Below are 18753 nucleotides of genomic sequence, written 5' to 3' on the forward strand. Positions count from 1 at the left end.
TATTTCAGAACCCCCTTCCCCTCCCCCATTTCTGATGAAGGTTCTAGACCCAAAACATCAGCCTTCCTGCTCCTATGATGCTGCTTGGCCTGCTGTGTTCATCCAGCTCTACACCTTGTTATCTCAGATTTTCCAGCATCTGCAGTTCCTACTATCTCTAGGCATGAGAACTGTTGCTTTTTTTCTAGAAGGGTGCAAAACTTGTTTTGTTTTCCCTTTTCTCTTCCATTTACTATTCATTTATAATTACCACTATAATAATTCATTACTACTTAATAAGCATTCATATTTAAGCAAATTGCTGTTGGACGAGCCTTCTCTTAGTTATATTTATGCAAATCTGAAAAGAACCGCTCAAATACACGCTGTGATCCAAGACAGGGGTTAAGACAGGTACAAGGGGAATTTTCTTCTCCTGAAGACACTGAATCTGTGGAAATTTTTACCAAAGAGGGCTGTAGAGGCTGGGTCATTAATTATATTCAAGAGAGAGGCAGAAGATTATTAAACAGTAAAGGATTCGAGGGCTTTGGGGAAAAATCAGGAAAGTGAATTTGAAGATTATCAAATTATGATCTCATTAAATGGTAGGTTTGATAGGCTTAATGACCAACTTCTTATCCTATGCTTTATAGTGGTCTATACAGGACATTGGTAACACCATACCTGGAACACTGTGTACAGAACTGGTCACCTTATTTATGGTGAGATGTAAATGTATTGGAAGCATTTTGGAAAAGGTTTGCTGGGTGAATACCTGGAAAGGGTGGACTGCCTTAAGAGGAAAGGTTGTACAGAGTAGGCTTTTACCCACTAGAGGTTTGAAGAGTAAGAGATGATATGATTAGAACATTAAACTCCTGAGGTGTATTCATTGTGGAAAGGATGTTTCCTCTTGTCAGAGAATCTAGAACTCAGGGTCACTCTTTCAAACTAGGGGTCACACATTTAAGACAGAGATAAGAATACTTTTTTTTCTCAGAGATGGTTCAAAGTCTTTGGAACTCTTCTTCAAAAGGCAGTGGAAGCAGAGTTCCTGAATATTTTTAAGACATTAGATTCTTGATAAGCAAGGTGGGTGGGGTGGGGGGGTGGGGAATGGTATGGGGTGGGTGAGAATGTGGAAAAATCAGATCAGCCATGATGATATTGAATGGTAGAGCAGCTCAAAGGCTGAGTAGTCTACTATCACTCCTAATGCATACTTTCATAGAAATATGGAAAATAAGAACAGAAGTTGGCCATTTGGCCTTTCAAGCTTGCTCTGCCATTCAATATGATCATAGCTGATTATCCTACCCATTACCCTGTTCCCGCTTTCACCCAATACCCTCTTTGATCCCCTTACCCCTAATAACTATAACTATCTCCTTTTTGAAAGCATTCAATGTTTTGGCCTCAACCACTTTCTGTGGCATGCTTACTTTCAGCTGAAAGAACTGCAGATGCTGGAAATGAGAAACAAAAACAGAAATTGCTGGAAAAACTCAGCAGGTCTAGCAGCACCTTTGAAGAGAAATCAGAGTTAACGTTTCAGGTCCACTGACCCTTCTTCAGGGTTCTGAGAGTCCAAGTAAACCATATCCACATATTCCCCCTTATCAATTCCACGAGTTACAACCTTGAAAAGTTCCAATAGATTCATCAAGCATGATTTCCCTTTCATAGATCCATGCTGACTCTGTCTAATCCTGTCGCTGTTCTCAAGTGCTCTGCTATTAAATCTTTTATAATGGACTCTAGCATTTTCCTCACTACCAACATCAGGCTGACTTGTGTATGATTCCCAGTCTTCTCTTGACCTTGTTTAATTTGTGATTGTATGTTTACACAAGGGAACCAAGGGTTATATTTGTCTTTCCTCCCTTTCTAGAAAATTGCAGCTATTAGCTATCATCAAGAATTTAACAGCATGTGTTTGCACAGATATTGGTAGTTCCTGAGTAGGACATAATGAATTAGAAGGTTCACTAGGCTGATACCAGATATAAAAGGATTGTCTTATGAGGAGAGGTTGAGTAATCGGGTCTGTACTTTATGGAATATAGAAGAATGAGAGATGACCTTATCGAAATGTATAGAATTCTTCAGTGACTTGACAGGGTATATGCAGAAAGGTTGTTTAGCCTTGTGGAAGAATCTAAGACCAGAGGGTTTAATCTCAGAATAAAGGGTCGCACATTCTAAGACACAGAAGAAATTATTTTCTCAGAGGGCTATGAATATGTAGAATTCTTTACTGCAGAGGGAAATCGAGGTTGGATCAGCAAGTATATTCGAGGCTGAGATAGGCAGATTTTTAATCAATAATACAATCAAGGCTTATGGGGAAAAGACAGGAACGTGGAGTTTAAGATAATCAGAGCAATCATGATCTAATTGAATGGCAGAGCAGACTTGATGGGGTGAGTGGCCTACTTTTGTTCCTATGTCCTGTGATCTTACGTTTCAGTAAACAGAAGTGTTCAAAAGCTACCCAATCAAACCTTAAAGTATCTACGGGTTGCGGGTTGAAATTTCCTTCAGTATCCACTGACGATTGTTTCTCCATCATTGCCACATAGTTGGATTCCATGTAATCTGGAGGCAGGGCCCCTGCAACAGCGCTCAAACAGGGCAAAGCTAACTTAAATAACTCTGGTTCATATTTCTGCAGAGAAACAGGGAGAAGTCAAAAACAATCATTAGATCACTGCTTAAAAATACAAGTTTCTCAGTAGTTCCCTCCATTTGCTCTTATACTATTTCTGACGAAGCTCAAAAGTATGAATCTCTAAATGCACACAACATGCAATTTTATTCTAAATGTGATTGTTTTTTCATTCATGTTTGGCATAACTGACTAAGCCAGGATTTATTATCTATCTCTAGTTGCCATTGAGAAGCCGATGTTGAGCTGTCATCATAAACTGCTACAGTCAATTCGGTATTCATAGATCCACAATATCATTACAGAGGGATTTCCAGGATTTTGATCCATTCACACCAGAAGAATGGTGATATTTCCAAGTCAGGATGATTGAGTGGCTTGGAGGGGAATTTGTATGTGTGGTGTTCTTATTGTATCGGCTGTCCTTGTCTTTCTAGATGGAAGTGGTCATGGGTTTGGAAGGTGTGGTCTAAAAATCTTTGGTGAATTTCTGCAGTGCATCTTGTAGATAGCACACATGGATGATGCTGTGCTCCGGGGTGGAAACACAGAATACTTTCGAATGTGGTGCCAATCAATCAGGCTGTTTTGTCCTTGCTTCAAGTGTTTTGGTAGCTGTGCTCATCCATTAACGTGGAAAGTATTCGATCAGGCTCCTGACTTGTGCCTTATAGATCATGGACAGACTCTAGGGAGTCAGGAGGTGAGTTAGTCACTGCAGGATTCCTCACCCCTAATCTCTACAGTTAGTACAGTTCAGTTTCTAGTCAATGGTAACCCCCATGATGCTGGTAGAAGGGATTCAATATAGTAACACCATTGAATGACAAGGGATAATAGTAAGATTTTCTCTTTTTTGAGATATTCATTGATTGGCATTTATGTGGCATTAGCGATATTGCCACTTATAAAAATGATCAGACCCTCACCATTTTTCTGTTATTTTCCTCTTTTTTTTGGTAAAGCTGTGAGCTCAATTTAGGGTTTGTTGAACTTTAAACAGCTGCATATTCAAAAAGAGGAGAGAGCAAATGCAGATGTTTGGTTGCTGGCCTGTAAGATAATGCAATTTAATTGCTAATCTGAGGAACACTGTGGATAATTCACCACCATATGATGCAATGCCCACGGCTGGGAGCTGGTTGTATATTGAGTTGGTCAATCAAGAGAGGACCAATGCTAATCAGCTAACCACAGAGTATATTGATTATAAAAAGGATAAAAGAAATAAAAACAGTTCTGACTGGTTCTGGCAGGTGTGGAGTGACTTTGGAAGCTTTGGGGCTGGCCACTGTTTTTTTGTTCTCTCTATTTTTCTATCCAGTTAAAGAACTATTGAATGTTCTGAGAAAAGAATCCCAGTTTGTAAGAAATAGGTAAACAATTCTGTAAGTCTACTGAAATTGTTCACATTCACCAGTGACTTCAAAATTGTATATACAATTACATCCTTGAGAACAACTCATTATCCAAGAATTGCATGAAGATTTTTGAGAAGATTTGTGACTAGGGTTGTGGAACAGGTTGTTGACTTGCTTGCCAAGCTGGTGTGTTTGATTGCAGATGTTTCATCACCCTGCTAGGTAACATTGTCAGTGCGCCTCCGGTGAAGCATTGGTGTGCTGTCCCGCTTGTTATTTCTGTGCCTCGGTTTGCTGAGATGGTTGGCATCGCTTCTGGTTCTGTTTTTCAGTGGTTTGTATATCGGGTCCAGTTCAATGTGTTTGTTGATGGAGTTCTGGTTGGAATGCTAGGCCTCCAGGAATTCCCCAGCATGTCTCTGTTTGGCTTTTGCTATTATGGATGTGTTGTCCCAGTCAAATTTGTGTCCATCTTTTTCTGTATGTAGGTGAGACCAGTGAGAATTGGTTGTGTCTCTTGGTGGCTAGTTGGTGTTTGTGTATCTTTATTGTCAGTTTTCTTCCAGTTTGGCCTATGTAATGTTTCTCACAATCCTTGCATGGTATTTTGTATATTATTTAATGGTTGTGGGTATGGGATCCTTTATGTTCGTCAGTAGCTGTCGCAGGATGGTTGTTGGTTTGTGGGCTAGTCTGATACTTAGGGCTGTGAGTAGTCTTGTGGTCATCTCTGATATGTCTCTGATGTTCAGTAGGGTGACTAGTTATCTGGCCATATTGTGGCTTCTTGTTGTGGTTTGTCGCGGAGGAAACGGCATCCATTTTGGGTATCCATTCCTTTTTAAAACTCCATATAAGTGGTCCTGTTCTGCTTTATGCAATTCCGGGTTGGGTTTCTTCCAGTCTTGTGCGTTTGATAATCACGAAGATGTCATCTACATAGCGGACCCAGAGTTTGGGTTGTATAACGGGGAGTGCTGTCCATTCTAACCTTTGCATTACCGCTTCTGCAATCAGTCCTGATATTGGGATCCCATTGGTGTGTCGCTCATTTGTTTGAATATACAGTTGTTGAAGGTGAGTTGGGTTGTGAGGCACAGATCCAGCAGTTTCAGATTGCTCTCCTTGTTGCTGTTAGTGTCATGAGGTGCGTTCCTTCCTGATTCACCCAGCAGTGTGGCAATTGCCTGTTTGGCTAAGTCTATGGATGTAAATCGTGCTGTTATGTTGAAGGATATCATTATCTCATTCTCTTCTATTCTGGTGTCATAGAGTCCTAAAGCATAAAACAAGCCCACAGGCCCAAACTGGTCTGTGCCAACCAGAACGTCCTTGATAATTTTGAGGGATTCGAGGGAGGAGTGGATGGAGTGGGTAGTGTTGCCAACTAAGTATTCGAGTTTTCGTCGTAGTTCTTTGGCTAGTCTATATGTTGGTGTGCCTGGTAGTGAGACAATGGGTCTGAGGGGGACTCCTGGCTTGTGTGTCTTAGGGGTCCATAGAGGCAGAGTGTGTTAGATCCCTCTGGCATCTGTTGGTAGGTGTCGGTATCTGCTAGTAGTGCGGTAGCTTTCTCAATGAATTGGGCTCTGTTAAGGATTAGTGTCATGCGTCTTTCATCTGCCGGTAAAATTACGATGTTTCTGTCTTTCTTGAGTCTTTCCAGGGCTTTCTTCTCTTCTGTGTTGAATGTGTTCCACTTACCTTTTCTGCCCAGTGTTGGGACTATCATTTGTTTGATGGTCTGCTGCATTTCCTCCATGAGTCCATTGCACAAGACTGGAAGAAACCCACTGACACATAAGCAACATCCCCATCGGAATAAAATTCACCAAAGAAGAAGAGAACAATAACTGACTACCCTTCCTAAACATAATGGTAGAACATAAGAACAACAGGGAACTCCAGACCACACATACAGACCAGATACTTCATTACACAAGCAACCATCCCAACACCCATAAACAGAGCTGCATCAGGACATTATTCAAATGAGCCACAACACACTGCAGCAACCCAGAATTGCGCAAAGCTGAACAGGAACACTTATGCGGAGTTTTTAAAAGGAATGGATACCCAGAAAACACAATCCGCCATTACCTCCGCGACAGACCACAACAAGAAGACATGACACAGCCAGACACACTAGTCACCCTACCGAACATCAGAGACATATCAGAGAAAACCACAAGACTACTCAGACCCCTAGGTTTCAGGGTACCCCACAAACCAACAACCACCCTGCGACAGCTATTGACGAATATAAAGGATCCCATACCCACAACCAGTAAAACTAACATAATATACAAAATACCATGCAAGGACTGTTAGAAACATTACATAGGCCAAACCAGAAGAAAACTGACAATAAGGATACACAAACACCAACTAGCCACCAAGAGACACGAACAATTCTCACTGCTCTCAATATACAAGGACAAAGATGGATACGAATTCAACTGGGACAACACATCTACAATAGCAAAAGCCAAACAGAGACATGCCAGGGAATTCCTGGAGGCCTGGTATTCCAACTGGAACTCCACCAACAAACATACTGAACTGGACCCAACATACAAACCACTGAAAAACAGAACCGGAAGTAATGCCAACCATCCCAGCAAACCGAGGCATATAAATAACAAACAGGACAGAACGCTAATGCTTCACCGGAGGCACACGGACGATGTTACCTAGCAGGGTGACGAAACAGATGATGAAACGTCTGCAATCAAACACACCGACTCAGCAAGCAAGTCTACAACCTCAATTGCATGAAGACTTGGCATTTATCATTTGAAACTATTTAAGTGCACTGACAAATTACAATTCTTTTATTTTCTTTCAATTTATCCCCTAACTGTGTCTCTGTCTGTCCATCTGTCTGTGTGAGAATGGGGTCGGTTCGAATCATAGATGCTAATCAGATGACCTTGTCACTTATAATTAATACTGTAACTTTAGCAGGATAAAGCTAAGCTGTTAAATTCTGTGATAGAAAGGCTTTTTTGGTTTGGCTTGCTATTCCTGGTCATAACAAAAACAAGACTGAATATTGGCCAGTTCTTTCTGCATTTAGAAATAGACTGCTTCAGTATCTGAGGAGTTACAAATAGTGCTGAACATTGCACAGTCATCAGTGAACACCCATACTTCAGATCTAACGATGGAAGGAAGGTCATTGATAAAGTAGCCGAAAAATGGTTGGTCCTGGAGCTGAGATAATTGACCTCTAACAATTATAACCACTTTCCTTTGTGCTAGGCATGTCTTTAATCAATGGAGAGTTACTCCCAATTTCCAGAGACTTTAGTTTCGCAATAAGGGGATGTGACTCTGAGTGATTTGCCCTCCACATCCTGATGTTGAGTTCCAATCAGGCATGGTGCGCCTTTGAATGAGGGAGGCCTCTCCACCAACTGACGCAAGCTGACAAACTGGACACAGTTTTATCTGTTGTGCATGTCATATGCTGAGAGGTGGGCTACAATGGGTTTTTCCAGAAACAACAGAATCAGGCCCTTAATGCTTATGAATTGTCCACTTAAAGACTTGAATTAGCAGCAGAGCATTGGAGTTGACTGTGATCCCACCAGCCTAGAACATGGGTTGCAAGCATTCAGATATGCCACCATTGTGCCCAATTAAATGCTCTATCCACTCAAAAACTTGCCAAAAGAGACAGCAGGAAATTCTACCAGGTATATAATTTATTATCATTATTAAGTAAGAGGGAATGGTCCTGCCATATTAAAATTGTTTTCGGAATTGTAAGACCAGGCAGACTTTAATAAAGAATTAAAGAAAACATTGCTGGTATGGTAGATGATGAAGTAGAAATAAAAGGTACCTTCTGGGACAGGGCATCAAAAATCCCCCAGAACAACTTCCTGGAGAGATGAAGTTCCTCTTCTGAAGTTGCTCCAAAGCTACCCCAACCTCCAGGAAGACAGTAATACTTCCAACACCTTTCATAGTGATTAGTTAATAACTGGAAGAGAAGAATGACAAGCCCGTTACTGAATAAAAATTACTTTTCAAGAAATTGCATTGATCATATTTGATTTCTCCCTCAGTAGACAATGTGTACCATTCCTTGAGAAGGTGCACAGAGAAGCTGCTCTCAATGTCTTCCGACAATGTAAATTTCAGAACTTTAATCACTTCATGGATTGAAAGAATCAACAAAAATAAACTGTTACACAGAAAGAATGATCATTATCTCTTTCTGGAGTAAACTGTTTCCTGAGATGCAAGGGACAAGGAGAAACCATTATAAAGGAATTGAAAGCAACATGCTAATTAACCATCCCTGGGAAGAAGGAGTAAAAGCAACGTAAACAAGCTGTTTCCAGGGAGACAGGAAATAACACTGCTTGGTAACCTGCTGCCTCATGACAAATGGTCAATTAAGACTGCCTGCAGAAGGAATGCTCTGAAGTAAAGGGGTTAATTGCAAGACAGGCTGTTTCAAACAGACAGCTAACCCTGAATGTAACAAGGAACAGGGGAGCTACTTCTGATAAGAAGGTGAGCTGCAGACTTGAGGTCTCCAGAAGTATAATCAATGTTGGGGATGAAAAAATCTAAGAATCATCAATAATATCACATTACAAACTTGAAAGACAGAACATTGTATAAGAAAGCAACTTTAGAACTCTGTCTCAGCAGAACTTCAAAGAACAACTCTGCACAAGAATTGAACCCTGGACATTTCCAGAGCCAGACACTGTTGGTTGGAATCATAGCTAAATTCTACCATTAATCAGGAAATAGCCAAGTTGAGTTGTGAAGCTTAGTTTGCATATTTGGGGGGTCTAATTTTGGTTGCCACATGCAATAAAGTTTAAATCACTGTTTCAGTTTTTGATTGTCTGAGAGATTTGTTAATGAGTAGCCAAATTAAAGGTAGCTTGTGGTGATTTATCCACAACCTCCACCATGAACGCACCATTGGATGCTGGGCAACAGTGGCAAAAGAAACAGAGGCGAGGTCAGAAGAAAATTTTTACACAGCCAGCTGTTGTGATTGGAAATGTTCGCTTAAAAATGTGATAGAAATAGGTTTAATAATAACTTCCAAATAGGAATCAGATAACTTCTTAAGACGTCTAGATTTGTGGGTCAAGATCTAGGAAATGGGACCAATGGACAGGTATTTCAAACAGTCAGCACAGACATTATTGGCCAAACAGCCTCTTTCTGTGCTGTATCATTGAACGGTACAAAGAGAGACTCAGACTATGTCTCTTACCTTTGACAAAGCACTTGGGCTCTGCTCAGCACCTATATATCTGATGCAACACATTAAAACATCTATACACTGTATCATCCTTTGCTATTACATGTTATTGCATGCTACCTCATTGTCACAGGCAGTCATTCTCATCTCACCACTGAGTCATGAAGGAAATTATATCTTAACCTTTTCATCATCATTAATGAAGATTAAGTTTTCAACCAAATGTACTCCAAATGCTAATTATCTAGGTTCCTTACTGTTCCTCGATCTTGATGTTTTAGATTAAACAACACATAGACATATTTCTCACATATAAGTTTTTGTAAACAAAATATATTAAAGAATAAATTAACACAATAGAAATGTTACCAAACTTGGGAAATATTTATGGTCTTTTTGAAATTTGTTCATGAGATATGGGCACCACTGGCTAGTGCAGCATTTATTTCCCATTCCCAACTGCTTTAAAGAAGGTGAGCTGCCTTCTTCTGTCGGTGCAGTTCCAAGATTTTGACCCAGTGACAATGAAGGAACAATGATCAAATTCCTGATGTGAGTTTCTGCCTCCAACAAGATACCTTACTTGATATTGCAATGCTTACATTATCCCATGTAACGTAAGAAACTGGGCTTGCATATTGTGCTATTGAAGAATCAAATAGACATTTATTAAAATTAGCTATTATTAGATACAAAGATTACATTCACAACTTCATCAATGTCTGGACTAACATTGAGCTATTAGATTGTAACACAGCAGCATGCTTCTAGCAGGTAAGTTAGAGTACAAGACCTTCACGCTCTAAAGTCATATGCTACAAGCAATAAGAACATAAGTCTGTCTCTTCAAAACGTACCACAAGACATAGCAAAACAGCTCCAAGACAAGATGTTTTACAAAATGGAGGGGTAGTTTCGGGTGGTGCTGTTTTTGTATTTCTGGGTAGTAGAGGTCATGGATTCGGGAGATACTATAGCATAAACCTTGGTGAGTTACTGCAGTGCATCTTGCAGATTGTACCAATGTGCATCAGTGGTGAGGGGAGTGAATGTTCAAGGTGGTGGATGGGATGCAAATTAAGTGGGTTGCATTGTCATGGATGGAGTCAAGGCATCCTGAGTGTTGCTGGCACTGCAACAATCCAGGAAATTGGACAGTGTTCCATCACATTCTTAAATTGTGGCACGGGCACTGGGGGGATAGCAGGTGAGTTACCACAGAATTCCTAGCCTTTGACCTGCTCTCGTAGGCACAATATTTATACGGCGAGTCCAGTTCAGCTTACGGTCAACGTTAAATCCCAGGATGTTAAGAGAGGGTTATCCAGCATTAGTAATGTCATTGAACATCAGGGGCTGAAGTTTAGGTTCTCTCTTGTTAGAGAAGATAATTGCCTGTCATGAATGTTGCTTGCGACTGATCAGCACATGCTGGATGTTGTCCAAGTCTTGCTGCATTTAGGCATTGACTGCTTCGGTATCTGAGAAGTCGTGAACAGTACTGGACATTGTGCAAAAACTGACAATTATCCTCACTTCTAACCTTATGGTGGAAGAAAAATCATTGATGAAGCAGCTGAAGATGGTTGGACATGAAACATTACCATGAGGAACTCGTGCAGAGATGTCCCTGAGTTGATACAATTTATCTCCAACAACCACAACCAACTTCCTTTGTGCAAGGTATGATTCCAACACACAGCGAGTTTTCCCCAAAAATCTACTGATTCCTATTTAGTTAGAACAAGTAGGAGGAGCCAGAGCACATGAAAAGTATAGATATTTTCTAATCAACCTGTTCAGAGATGTTATTACATGCTACTTCATTGTCACAGGCAGTCATTCTTATCTCACCACTGCAGTTCAGCTCTTTTGTCCATGTTTGGGCCAATGAGATCAGGAGTCACATGGCTCGAGCAGATCCCAAACTGAGTGTCAGGCAGCAGGGTATTCCTTTTGAAGTGCTGCTTGATAGTAATGTTGATGGTCCCTTACATCACTTTGTCTTTGATCAAGCATAGACAGACGGATGTTAAGTGACCAGGCGAGATTTGAACTGATTTTTGTTGACAGGGCATACTGGGCAGCATTGCACATTGTCAGGTAGATGCCAGTGTTGTACTAGAACAGCTTGTCTCGGGGCACAGGTAGTTTTGATCATTAGTCTTCAGTCTCTCTTTATGTTGTTAGGCCTATTGTCTTGGCAGTATCCAGTGCCTTCAGTCATTTCTTGATATCATGGGTAGTGAATCAAATTGCTTGAAGACTCATATCTGTAATGCCAGGGACCTCAGGAAAAGACCAAGACTTGTGGCTGAAGATAAATGTAAATATTTTGAACTGATGTGCTAAGCTCACCCATCATTGAGAATGGAATATTTATGGAACCTCCTCCTCCTGTTGGCAGTTTTATTGCCTAACAGCATTCACAACTGGATGTGGTGAGAATGCACGGCTAAGAACTGATCCACAGATTGTGGGATGCTCAGCCTTGTCCAATGGAAATTCCTTCTGGTGTTTGTCATACAAGAAGGCATGTAAACCTATGTTATAGCTTCAACCAGTGGACATATTTTTAGACATGCATGGTGTTGCATTAAAGATGTGCATTGAAGATATTCAGCTCCTTGACAGTAATGGAAAAGTACAATTCCTGCAATTATTGCCATCCTTTATTCAATTGAAGAGGTTTAAGATTAATCAAAGCTTACACATACTGCTGTGTACGTACTCAATGATGAATTAACATTCTCCTGTCTGCTGTTATGGCAGAGGCATTAAATAATTTAAAATTAACAGGGTAACTTCTGCATTAAAACAACAGAAAAATAAATGCCACAAGTACACTAATACTGCCAAATCTTGTTTCTCCACTCAAATTTTTTTCTCAGTTTTAGTTCAATGTTGTTTGCTTTGTTTGACTTGCAAACTGCACTGTGCCTTCCAACCTGTTTTAACTTTACATCTTTCAAGTGAGGGCTCTTGTGGTGCAGTGGTAGTGTCCGTACTTCTAAGCCAAAAGGCCCAGGTTCAAGTCTCAGCTGCTCCAGAAGCATGTAATAACATTTCTGAACAGGTTGATTAGAAAATATCTGTACCTTTCCTGTGCACTGGCTCCTCCTGCTTGTTGGCCAGGTATGGGTACCATGTACACTTCAGATAAAGTTATTCAAGATAAGTGTAAGACCTCACCAAGTTGTCCTGCCAACAAAAGAATTCTTGACCATCTTGTGTCTCACATGCAGGATAGCAGAAAATCTGCAGCAGAGCTCCCAATTGCTAAGAAATTCAATTTTGTTCAAAAACTTCTTTTGTTTGCAAATTGAAAATAGCAAATGAAGGTGTTGTATATACGGTAATAGTCCTGAAACAATTGATGATGGAGGCTGCTTTATGCTCCACCTCATCCAAAGATAGGTTTGGGTGGAGCTAAGGCAGAACATGTTAGAATCTGATGAAGTGAAGACTTACATCTATAGGTCTCTTCATGGTCTTGGTAACATTTTTATCTTACTGAAGTAATTTATATCTGAACTGCTATTGTGCAATAAATTACATCTTGTTCAAGACAAGAACTTCTTCTCATTCAGACTCAATTGATGGCAGCAAACTACCAAAACCATTACTTACCAGTGGTTGGAATCACAAAACCAAACAGGACATATCGAATATTGTATGAACACATTAAGCATTCCCATGAACATCAAGAACAAGAGCAACAATGAGCTGTGAGGGACTTACCAGTACATTTAGTCAATACACATACTTACTTTCAGAGGCATCTTTGCATGTTCGTTCAGCAAGGGGACATCAAACACCAATCTCCTCAACAAGTGCTGCATCATGGATGGTCGTAATTGGCTGTGTAGAAAGAGAATTCTCTCTGATGAGAAAAGAATGTGATTCTTTCTCATACTTACCATTACAGCAATGCAATAATTACATTACCCTTTAAGACATTATTACATAAATATTATTATTCTTTTTTTTTGAATTGCGAATCCAAATGAGGGGCAAACAACCATTTGTTGAGGACACCAACAAGAGCAAAATAAATAAAGAATGCACAAGATAAACCAGGGAGTTTAAATTAGATTATGCCCAGTTTGGATCTGAAAAGATTTTAGGGGGACATTGAGGAAGATCAGGTTCCCTTATGTTTGAGGATTTGGGATGAAATACAGCTAAGAAAACTATGCTGTGATGATGCAGAACAGAAAGATGCGCGAAGAGAATGTGAAGCATGTTTGAAATGTAGGCTGGAATTTCACAGCCCCTTGGGGTTAGGATGCCAGGTGGGGAAGGGTCTAAAACCAGGCACTGCTCACAATGTGGTCTCCTCTTGGGGAAATGAAGTGTAGACTGGGTGACCACTTCATAGAACACCTGCTTTCTGTCTGCAAAAAAGACCCTGAGCTTCCAGTTTCCTGCCACTTCAACATGCCACCCTGTTCCCCGCCTCAGGCTTGCTGCAGTGCTCCAGCGAAGTAAAGCTCAAGCTGGAAGAACAGCACCTCATTTTCCGCCTGGGGACCCTGCAGCCCTTCGGACTCAATACTGAGTTCAATAGTTTTTGGGCTTGAGCTCTCCCATGTCCTTACCCCAATCTTGGCACACTAGGCCCTGTTATCACAGTCTGCTATTCAACACACACATTGTTAGCCACTAACAGTCCCTGCAGTTCCTACTATCCCATTAATAGCTGTTCACCCTCCTAGCCAGATCGTTATCCACCCCGTTGTCTGTCTAACTGTTCTTCTCTCTCTTTGGGCTCTATCACTACCTATTGTTTACTCCTTACCTTCTCCTCCGCTCTGCTGCATATAAACCCACATTTCCTAGCTACCATCAGTTCTGAGAAGGGTCATTCAACCTGAAATGTTAACCCTGATTTCTCTCTTGACAGATTCTGCCAGACCTGCTGAGCTTTACCAGCAATCTCTGTTTCTGTTTCTGATTAGCTCATCTGCAGTTTGTTCGGTTTTTAACCACTTAATGGCTACGGGGTAAATACATTTGCAGAGGCAGGCCCACCCTTGGCATTGCTGCAAGGGGGTTGAATCGCCACCTCAGCCTAACAATCAATACTTGGAAGCAACAGGAAAAATGTTCAGATATTAATAACCATCTGAAAGTGAAATGGTAAGAATGTCAGAGCTAGTCTCAGTGCGGCCTCATTAGAGACTTACACAACATAAGGTTGAAACACTACTCTCTGATTGATTTTCAGGCACACTGAACAGAAAGCAACATTAGCTTCCACCAAATACAGAAAGTAACGTAAACAAAGTTGCTGGAAAAGCTCAGCAGGTCTGGCAGCATCTGCGAAGGGAAAAGCAGAGTTAACATTTCAGGTCTGGTGACCCTTCTTCAGAACTAGGCTGAGGAAGGGTCACTGGACCCGAAACGTTAACTCTGTTTTTTCCTTCACAGATGTTCCCAGGCCTGCTGAGCTTTTCCAGCAACTTTGCTTTTGTTCCTGATTTACAGCATCTGCAGTTCTTTCGATTTTTACAGGAAGGAGTGTGATGTTATAGATAGCTTGAACCTGAAATATTCAATTTGTTGTCTTCTTATCATTTAACTTACCCACAGATTGCTAGTAAGCACTCCTCAATGGCATCCCTCTGGGCCTTAGTGAGGGAGCACCCTTTAGACAGCCTGTAGACAGTGTGCAATAAGGAATCAATAAGAGACGCATGATGTTCTGTACCAGCAAAAAGTGGGGCACACTTGGTTAACAGTGGCAGAACAGCAGTGCACAGGTATCGATTCAGTGCCAATGCCATATCTGTAGCACTCAAGGCAGCCTAGATGTTGAGAAAAAAAAAACAAACATGTGTATATATTTTATCTCTCCAGCAAAAAGCCCCTAATCTGAACAGACTGATGAGGTTTAGAAACCCTGCTCAAACACACCCCTAATAGCATGCTGAAATACAGACCGTATTCTGGTTACAAGCATATTTGTTCTAACATGTGTAAGGCTTTACCCATTTTTTCTCAGGTAATCCCTAACCCTCAGGCACTTTACTACTGTAATCCCAAGTCTAATTTGTCTACTATCAGTTTCTCTGATTCTGGTAAGATCTGACCATAGGGAACCTGTTTCCAGAATACCACCTCATTCTTTTCCAACCTGTTGTTAATTGGGGCAGAAACTTTGAAATAATTCTGTAAGGGTATGGACAACGAATGCAGGTGATAGAGAAGCTACCATCCATTCATTAACTAACATTTGATTAGACACAAATCATGTACCATGTCAACACAGAAAATGTACATCTGCTACACCAATACCATAGAGATCCTGTAGGAAACATGGTGTGCACAGTATATGGCTTACAGTCATGTGCAAAGGCAACCAGCCAATATAGTTACAAATATGTAAGCATTCTAATTTTGGACAGGAGTTTTGCTCAAGCATTGTAATCATCTGCCGCAGCTCTTCAGTTTACGCAGTCACAAAATTTATGTTCTGTACAATACAGACTGGAATAATCACCATCAAATTATAACATTAATGCCAACTGCCCTCAAGCTGTCACTGGCTTGCATGATCCAAGATGATTATCATACATTAATGAGAATCTACCATGGCACAGACAATTGATAGTAAATAAATTTATGGGAGTGGACAGACACAAGACCAAATTCTTAATATGAGCAATGGTAGTTGAGGCCCTACATTATGAAGGTAAATTAACTGGGGCAGAGTCCTTGTGTATATTTAAGACTGAGGTAGATAGATTCTTGATCAGTAATCAAGAGTTACAGGGAAAATGCAGGAAAGTGAACATGAGAAATGTCAGATCAGCCATGAACTTACTGAATGATTAAGCAGATTCAAGAGGCTGACTGGCCTACTTATGTTCCTATTTCTTATGGTCCAACTCGACTGTCATTTTGTAAGTGCCATTCCTTGTCCTGGAAAGAGACTGGTTGTGCAAAGGAAATGTATAATATAAAGACTGATAACTAGTAGTGAACGAGCCTGTAACAGGTCCTCCAGAAAACAGGTGGTGATGGTGATGAAGGACACTGACCAAGGAAACCAAACAGATTGCCAGGACCACCACCAGCAGGTGGCAACAGTGAGCAAGGGTGGCTGGAGTAACTGAATGGACTCTGGGGGGAAACAGTGATGTTGGTAGAAGTAGGGCTGATGGGAAGTGGCAGGAGGAAGCAGAAAGAAAAAGATTTCTTCAGCCCAATATAACCCACAGGCTACGTTCCATGTACATATTCTAAATTGTTCCTTGCTTATCCTTAATTTCTCTCCCTGTTTGTAAAGACCTGATACCAGTAAAATAAAGAATTCCTGTTTCACGGCCTTCGAGCTGTCTACGTATTCAAATCTCATGTTGCCCTTCAGAGTGTCAATACGTATGTTATGGACCTGTATGATTTATCCAAAGGGTGTTAATGCTGTGCCAATGTATGTTTTAAGCACATCTATCAGCTAAAATTGGACTCCACGCTTAGTGCCAATCATGTAACCATCAATACTTAATTCTAGCTTAAGCTTCTCAAAGAATTTGTTCTGGATAGAAGCCTACTTTGGGAAGACAAATTGTGTAATTTTACTGCAGGTACAGTTCATGTAGATAGAATATAAAAGTTTTATATTTTCATTATATCTATCAAGATACTTGAGAAAAATCCCTACAGCATAGCTGCATAAAAATTATATATATTCACTATTACACTTTGCTGAATTCCTGGTGACAACTTCTAAATGAATAATGGATAGACAATGAATTGAATTTATTTAGTTTAATCCACTTACCTGGAGGTATCCGTTGATATTGTAGCTTGATTTTTTTTATCTAGAAGTCAGTCAGGCTGGTTTATTTTCAGTGTGAATTGCTGATTCACTACTATACTTATATCACGTTGACAGAAACATGGAGAGACATGACACCAATTAAACTTCTGAGGCTTCTTATCTACTCACCGTGTCCAGCGAGGCAGCAGCACGGAGGTCTGGCAAAAAGCCAACTTCCAGCAGATGTAAAAGGAAATCTTGCTCTTCGATTCCGTATACCCTTTCCAGGAATAAAACCATGGCGGCTTTGTGATCTGGACAGAATCCTGCTGACATGTCCGGCTCCACAACCGTGCCATCTAAAAGGAAACGTACGCATTTACTGAGATAACAAGGTGTAGAGCTGGATGAACACAGCAGGCCAAGCAGCATCATAGGCTCTACACCTTGTTATCTCAGATTTTCCAGCATCTGCAGTTCCTACTATCTCTCGTACGCATTTACTAATTCTCTCCTTTCTTAAATAACTCAAATGACAAAAAAAAATCACGATTTTTGTTCTTGCTTTCCTTTCTCAGGTGCACAAGCATCACACAGACAGCCGAACAACCTCCATCCTGAGAATGGTGTTTCAGAGTTGGCATTTGGGCACAGCAAAATATTCCCTCTCCTCTAGGAAAGCAGCCACCGTTTTCACCAATTCCCCACAGTAACCTAGCTGAAAGTCCAGCAGAGCAAAAGAGGTTCAATCCACATTCCACTCTTCAAATTCAAAGTGTCATCTTATCTCCATTCAATATTTACACTGTAGGATGGGACCAGGGATTTCACTTTTCCTTTATCCCAACAAAGATCAGTAAAGACTAGACTCTATCCAACAGACAGAAATCAATACAAGGCCATTTAGAGAAAAAGCAATGCACATACCTCTAATACATGCCAAATCAGTTTAAATAATCGAAAACTTGCAAACTATCAAGAGCTGTTCAATACTGAAACAAATTTTGTATATTACATTGAATACTGTCTCCATAACAGTTGTAACCATGTGGCAGTAAACTGAAGTGGACGCAACACCTTAATTTTTGAGCAACTTGTCACTAGCTTGTTGAAAAGACAGCGTGCTACATCTTCTTGTCACTTGGAGAGATAAAGGCTAAAGAGTAGCAAACCCCTCACACCAGGATTCGCTGCAAACTCAGGACATTCAGCCAAAGTAAAAGGAACATAATAAGAGTTATTTTAATGCCAACAATGGGTTGGCATGCCTTCCCAAACCCAAACTTGGGCCGTGGATCTATCTGAGCCAATGGCTTCCTCAAGACTGATCCCTGCCCAACTGGAATCTAAGCCTGTCAATCAGGTGGGAGACTTGTCGGTGTTATCAGATACAACTTAAAACAACAACAATATTGGGGGTAACCCCAACTTCCAGGTTTTCTGCACTCTGTAGAGCTGCTGCCCTCAGTCCAGGCCCTCTCATCAGATCAAAAAGGTTAAAATTCCCAAAAATGAGTTTGAACAATTCAGTAGCTGAAAGGCAAAGTTCAAGGCTCAATAAGCCTATCCTACTTTCAGTAGCAAGTAAGTCTCATCAAAACTACCAAACGGAGAAACCATTCAAGACTCGGAAAACAGTTAAAATAAAACAAGAAAAAATGTCCTTCTTCACCAGATGGAGTGGTTTGTCTGCACATTGTAGAATCTATCAATATTCATTCCAATCGCTCAC

At 40.7% G+C, this 18753-nt stretch overlaps 1 protein-coding gene across 1 annotated transcript in view; it reads right to left on the minus strand.

Annotated features, from left to right (window-relative positions):
• Positions 1 to 18753, minus strand: part of ryr2a (ryanodine receptor 2a (cardiac)) — a 450194-nt gene that overhangs the window by 177209 nt on the left and 254232 nt on the right. Inside the window, exons 46-50 of the mRNA XM_048601350.1 lie at positions 17211 to 17380; positions 14843 to 15063; positions 13024 to 13114; positions 7862 to 8002; positions 2487 to 2650 (exon numbers count right to left, since the gene is read on the minus strand). Of these exons, the coding sequence (XP_048457307.1) occupies positions 2487 to 2650; positions 7862 to 8002; positions 13024 to 13114; positions 14843 to 15063; positions 17211 to 17380 (787 nt within the window). The remainder of the gene's footprint in view (positions 1 to 2486; positions 2651 to 7861; positions 8003 to 13023; positions 13115 to 14842; positions 15064 to 17210; positions 17381 to 18753) is intronic.

This window comes from Rhincodon typus, chromosome 9, assembly GCF_021869965.1.
Source record: "Rhincodon typus isolate 14 chromosome 9, sRhiTyp1.1, whole genome shotgun sequence".
Lineage (NCBI taxonomy): Eukaryota > Metazoa > Chordata > Chondrichthyes > Orectolobiformes > Rhincodontidae > Rhincodon > Rhincodon typus.